At 40.8% G+C, this 6,782-nt stretch overlaps 1 protein-coding gene across 1 annotated transcript; it reads right to left on the reverse strand.

Annotated features, from left to right (window-relative positions):
• Positions 1-1,811: 1,811 nt before the first annotated feature.
• ppp1r3cb (protein phosphatase 1, regulatory subunit 3Cb) lies at positions 1,812-5,915 on the reverse strand. The gene is made up of 2 exons (XM_036551993.1): positions 5,730-5,915; positions 1,812-4,584 (listed from the first exon to the last, which is right to left on the reverse strand). The coding sequence occupies exons 1-2, from the start codon at positions 5,741-5,743 to the stop codon at positions 3,642-3,644; spliced, it is 957 nt and encodes a 318-aa protein (XP_036407886.1). The 5' UTR covers positions 5,744-5,915; the 3' UTR covers positions 1,812-3,641.
• Between the last annotated feature and the right edge of the window lie 867 nt (positions 5,916-6,782).

Genomic DNA, 6,782 nt, shown 5'->3' on the forward strand with positions numbered 1-6,782 from the left:
CCCCTGCAAACTGACGAGAGTTGGCTTTTTTAGCCTTCCTGTTTCCAGGCAGGAACGGACTTTGAGACCATCAGGCATGCACTGCATGCAGGAAACCAGAGCAGTGGGTCAGTCTTTTCAACAGACTTCTCAAAAACATGTAAACAAAACTCAATGAGCCGTGATGGGCCTCTGCTTACAGGACTAATTAGTACAGTTTCAGGACTGGTGCAGGTTACTGCAAGGAAGATTTAAGCATTTTAATCTGATAGTTAATGTATTTCTCTGTGGGACTGGAAGTACTCTACGAATGTAAAATGCCTTATGGAAATGCTGGATCTTTGAGATAATTGTACATGTTGAACTCACTGAAGCTCCAGGTTGATTAACAACCTGGATTGCCAACCAAGATTACCAAAACATGCTGTTATAACCATAACAGACTGTTCCTGGATAATCTGAAAATAGTCTACTTCCAAACCTTTCGTGCATATACCTTCTCTACAACAGTATTATGTTTAGGGAACTGCATCAGCTTTAAATACGCCTCTTATGAGTGCACATATTCTTGAGTTATGCATCTGATTTATGCTTCGATATATTTACCCATGGGCACTTGTGCAACACGTGAATGTGTGCATGTGGCTCAGGCGGCACAGGGTGTGAATCCTGGAATCGGATCCTTCTCTTCAGCACGTGCATCTGTGAACCTGCCAATATCACAGGTGGTGATCAGCCAGGTGCGAACAGCAAAAAGTCAGAGCTCTCTGAGGGCCAGTGCCTTGGATGTTCCCTCTGTAGTCCATTGTGACGTTTAAAGCAGTCCTGGGGTTTACTGGCTGCGCTGCTCTCAGTTTTTTCCACACCTTTTCTGTGATTTATCCCTTTGAAGGGGCCTTACATAAATGTCCTGTTAGACTGACCAATTTACTCTGGCAGTTTTTTGGGGGCGGGTGGTGGAAAGGATGTTGTCTTGCTTTGTGAGTGTGAGGTGTGAATGTGAGCGCAGTTTTATATGGATATGGCGGGCCTGTTATATTGCTCCTGCCCGGTCTTGTGAGCTCAAATTAAAGGTTCTGCAGTGCGTAGTCACAAGGCTGGCATCTCGGTTACAGTGTCGTTTGGCATGTACTGAAGGCGCCTCGTGGTGCACAACACCTCTGCTAATGAAGGATTTTGTTGTCCAGAGACCCTTTAGCCCCCAGCTTTCTGACTGCTTCATGCTTTTAACAAGCACTCTGTGTTCTGGGAATTTTGCATCACTCCATTTCATAAAACCTCCGTAGGACGTCATTTCCCTCCGTGACAGCCATTTTACAGTTCTTACATGTTTGTACCTTATGAATACTCCAAACCATGTTAGTTTGCATGACTCAAATAAAATGCCATGCACAGGATCACAGTCAAAGTGTCCTGTCTAATGAACATAGAATTTTCATGATAAATCTGTCCTGACCAGTGTTTCACCCACCACCTTTCCCCCTACCTTTACAGGTTCTTCATATACATCTAAAGCCTTCCTCTATGCATACTTCAGTTACACTGACCTTCAACAGATATAGTACCTTATTGCTTCTAATGGAGGTCATTCACAGTATGCTTCATGTAGACATAAATCTACAGTAGGGAATCATTTTTAGGAACTTTTTAGGATTTTTTTGTGCCTTATACAAAGTGTTTATAGTGTATGTTATCAAGCAAAATGTTTGCACTATTTTCAAAACACATGACTACAAAATGAAATTAAACTTAGAGAGTGTATTATTTATACAGCTATGCTAATCATGTGCATAATGTAAATCATAGTGCTGAGAATCACGAGGCTCTCAACATGTAATCGTAAAGTTTTATTTCTGAAAGGAACACATCATTATATCATCCATTCTTTCACACAGAAACCTTGCTTAGCAGTAGAAAAATATCAGGCGATCAGACACAGCATCTGTATCACAGCCTTTAAAATTCACCTACACAAACTGAACATCTGCAAACAAAAACAGCTCGCTAAACATTTACCATCTGCGAAGCATCCTTCTAATCCAAGGCATTGCTCTTTAACACTGACCTGTTTTTCCACTAAAATGACAGAAAAACAACCAAGGAAAGGCAATTGCTCCTCTTTCAAACATTTCCCTTTAAACTGCCATCCACTCAATACTTACTCACATTCCCTTACTTACTCATACTTTTCATGAATAACATTCCAGCTCCTTCACCATCACCCTTCGAAATCACAAAGGGGAGAAATCACATACCACGGGCTCAAGAACTGCAATACAGAGAAACCAGCAGGTACAAAAACATAGCAGCAAACAGGTAGAGAACAAGACGGAGAAAAGTGCATTGATGGTGTTCGTATTGGAAGCCTTAAAACACGGATGCAGGTGAACGTTTATGTGCAACAGGGGGGTGTTATTTACACCTAATTATCAACGGTCCTTGGGGCGTCACAAAAAAACATAGTCTGTCCTACTGCTCCTTCCTGAAAGTCTTATATCGACAGGTACCATGAATGTAAAACACCTTCAATATGAAGGACTTCATGTTGTACCAATAATCCCACTTTCACATTCTGAGATTCAAAAGGCATTTTTCACTCAGTGCAAAAACATCCCCACTGTATTTCTGACAGTGACATTCAGAGGGCTTAGCGACAGTAAAGAGATTTGAATGCATCAACGGGTGGTAATCAATGCTGTGATCAAACACAGGGAATTCAGAAGGATCATACAACAGACACTTGCTTGACACAGATTTTGAACTGAAAGAAAAAAGGCACTTTTCTACATGTTTTTTTTTTTTAAATCACTTTGCCTCTTAAAGATGAAAACAAACTGTATCATGCCAATGATAAACAATTTTCAAAAGTGACCACAAGAAGTATGGGCTTCCTGGCATGGGCTTGCCTTAATGTCTTCAGGAAGCCTTAGGTATTGTTTAAAGGTTTTCAGAAACACCACTGTTTTGGTGACGGGCAAAGTGAAAATCAGATACGAATACAAAGGAAGGCATCTATGTTAAAATCATTACATGATTTCCCACATCTCAAACTCATGAAAATTCTTTAGTTCATGAAAAAAATGAGGAAATCTTCATTTCTGTACATCACCTTGTACTTTCTAAATAACCATACCAGTATGTTCTAGTTTTGTGTTTCAGTAGAATCAGAACCCTTTAACTTTACACAATTTAGGCTATCACATATTGCCACAATGATTAAGCTTATTTACTATCCAAATGTATTTGGGATTTAGCTGGGTTAGATTTCAACTAAAATGTACAAACACTTGTGAATGCACTGTGTTGACTTCAGTAGCATCACGTGTACATTAAATTTAAAAAATACTCCATTTAAACCTCTTGATTTTTGGATGAGCAAAAAAACAGATGCGGGTATTTCCTTTTAAGGGTCCAAAATGCTCAGTGCTGCTAACATCAACGATGTAAGGTGCAGGATATTTTAAATGGCCTCTATGCTCCTTGGGTCCATTTAAAACAACGGTGCTAAATTTCTTTTTTAAAAAAGGAATCGCATAATACATACAGGGCATAGGATTCCAAGGTGAAAAGTGTTGCTGTTTTTTTTTTCTTTGCTCCCCTCACTTCGTGCACAGCAAAAGATGTCAGAGCCTGAGTCTCTGTAGACTATACGTCTCATGTGATCACCAGTAGGGGGCACTGTTTTCGATGTGGCCCCAGCTCTGCCACTCAGGGAAGAAGCCACTCGACGTTCTGGGGCTTCCAAACTGATCAAACTCCATCTCAGGCCGTTTGATCTGATTCTTGTACTCTGGTGCTTTCTTCTGGGCCACAAGGTGGCCTTGGTCACCATCACACTCTGCATGGATCAACCGGTAGTTCTTCTCATCATTGTTGTCCCAGTACGTCTGGTCCTGGGCTTTGTAGCAAATGCAGAATTCTACTTGCTCATCGGCGGGAACGGAAGTTGGCAGGTCAATAACAAAAGAGAATGTGTCAGTGTCCGGGCAGCCGTACACATTGTTCATGAAGGTGCAGGCAACATCCGTGAAGCTTTTCCACGATTCAAACGTTATCCGGATGTGGACAGACTTCTCAAAGCTGATGTTGCGGACTTTCACGGTGCCGGCCAACGACCGCTCTTGGAGTGTGCAGTTCTCCAGGCACACAGAGCTCCTCTTGAGGCGGTTCCTGAAGTCCAGGTAGTCTGCAGCGGGCTGTGGGAAGTCCAGGATCCAGCTTTTCTCTTTGCTGATTTTCAGGCCAACAGTGGCGTCCTCAAGGTCGGAGAGATCGAACTGCAGCTCCGACAACGGGTCCTCCTCAAATTCCGAGAAGACGTGGATCGCCGTGAGCGACATGCCTTTGGAATCGGCGAAGACCACTCGCTTCTTCCCCTTGGCCTTGGGGCTCTTCCATCCAAGGCTTGCCGCCTCCACCTCTTGCTTGGAGATTATGCATGGTCTGAGTGGTTTGTACCTGTTCGCCAGGTTCCTTGCCCTGCAGTCTTCATATGAGCTGAGGAAACTCCGCAGGGGAGGAGAATGTGCCAGGCAGATCCTCATGGCAACATCAACGGGCATGATGGGACCTGGCATTGGTCGAGGGTTCAAGATATGCAGTACCCTAAAAGGGAAAACGCAAGTAATTGCATTCGCTTTGTTTCTTGGTATAACAACAGAAAAGGAAGACAGAAGACAGAAGTGCAAGAAGACTAAGTACACGTCAGCGTGTGTCTTTGTAGGAGCTATGTGATATTATGATTATGGAGACCGTTCCCAATTTCAATAACATACTGATAATATCAACTTGTTTTACATATACTGAAATAAATACTAATTTAGTCTTTGTAGGAGCTATGTGATATTATGATTATGGAGACCGTTCCCAATTTCAATAACATACTAATAATATCAACTTGTTTTACATATACTGAAATAAATACTAATTTAGTCTTTGTAGGAGCTATGTGATATTATGATTATGGAGACCATTCCCAATTTCAATAACATACTGATAATATCAACTTGTTTTACATATACTGAAATAAATACTAATTTATCAGTAATCCCTAGTAAAATACAATGGTTTTGCGATTTTAATGCAAAGTCAGTCTAGTCACAATGTCACAGCAAGGTTGAGAGAACGGATGGAATAAATGTAGGTCTTTGAAATGAACTTTTCATCTCTTAACTGCTGTGACAAATGAATAATAAACTTAACACTATACTAAACGTCAAGCTCTCTTTGTTGTTAATTACAATACAGAAGAAAGACCCCTCTGTGTTTAGTTTAATGTAAAAAATGTGAAAAGAGTGATTGGCAGAAATGATTATTTTAAAATGTTTAAGATGGTTTAATGACATAACTAGTTATTAAACACCAATGGAACACTACGCACCAATGCAAGTGACTGTTAACCTTATATTTAAAAGTTAAATTTGAACAGTGCAAATCATCTCTAAAAACGAATAAATACGTATTTATAGCCTTCAACAGATTATGGGAATTCATGATAGTTTCTGTAGCTAGCTAACTGTAACTGTGACAATCAAGGATTTCCTCATGTAAGAAGACTGAAATTTAATTTACAGTAAAGTTTTAATCGCTCTTTTCACATTTTTTGCAAACTGAACGGCAAGCTTACCACAGCTGCCTACGTCTGAATATGGAAAAAATATTTTTAATCTCCTTCTGCATGCAACCCCAATGCAGAGCTAGCAAGCTAGCAAGCTAACGTCTCTGTCGCACTTTTTTTAAAGAAGTCTTACCTGGTGCAATTCATCGGAAAGTGCAAAAATGGCCAACACCCTGGAACATGAAGAAGCTGCAGCTGGATCAACTGACGGAGTTTGATGTATTATTTCAAATCATTTAGGCTAAATTCTGGTAGAGACCAGTACAGTGTTGTAGGATGTCTCCTAGCACGCCCCCTCCGCAACCGCTTAACTTCACTGGCACTGTACTGTGCGCTTTCAACTGAGATATCAAGTCGATTTGCATACTGCTTCACGTGAAAGCAGCAGATAGCCAATGGAAGCACGGAGAAAGTTGGGGCTTGAGCAATCAGCGAGCTGCACAGTTGCTGATCATGACCCTTTCTGCAAGTTGGGAGAAAATCTGATGAAGGGCAGTGGAAGGCGGGCAGTCGTTTTGACACACTTTGGGTAAATCATGGTAGACCCCTGCCGGTTGTTTCTTTGTGGAACAATTCATATGCCTTCTATGTCGCTATAAAGCGGTGTCATTCCGTATTGTTTTATGCTGCGTTTTTTTTTTTAAATTAACTTAGTAATAAGAGTTGTAGTTATGGATTAATAACCGGATACCTGGTATTGCTCACCATTAAAAAGATGTGTATGTGCGTGCGTATGCGCGCTTCAAAATGTTTCAGGTGAAACGCAGGGTGCACGTCCGCCATGAAGGGTTTGTTTGCGTCATTTGGGAGGGTTATGAATTTTTGAATCCGTCATGTTCTGTGTTTCATATTTTAGTAGTTTCCGATTCAAACGGGTCGAAATAAGGTTTTATTGAAAACAAACATCGTTTTTTGCCACAGCGGATATTAAATCCGATTGGGTAATGTGAACAATGTCAGACATTTAGAAACTTCTGAGAGAGTACGTAACGCGCCAAGGGGTATTGCATTTCTTGAGTTCTGCAAAAAAAAATACCTTAACAGGTAGTTATCAATTTGGGTGGATAGTGAAGGCCGGTGGTGTTAGCGCAGTCTTAAAAAAAAAAAAAAAAAAAAACAATAAACCACAGAAGCAGTTAAGTTCATGATACTAAAATGTTTTGCAGAATACAATACTTTTAGAAAA

Source organism: Megalops cyprinoides, chromosome 1 (assembly GCF_013368585.1).
Source record: "Megalops cyprinoides isolate fMegCyp1 chromosome 1, fMegCyp1.pri, whole genome shotgun sequence".
NCBI classification, from domain to species: domain Eukaryota; kingdom Metazoa; phylum Chordata; class Actinopteri; order Elopiformes; family Megalopidae; genus Megalops; species Megalops cyprinoides.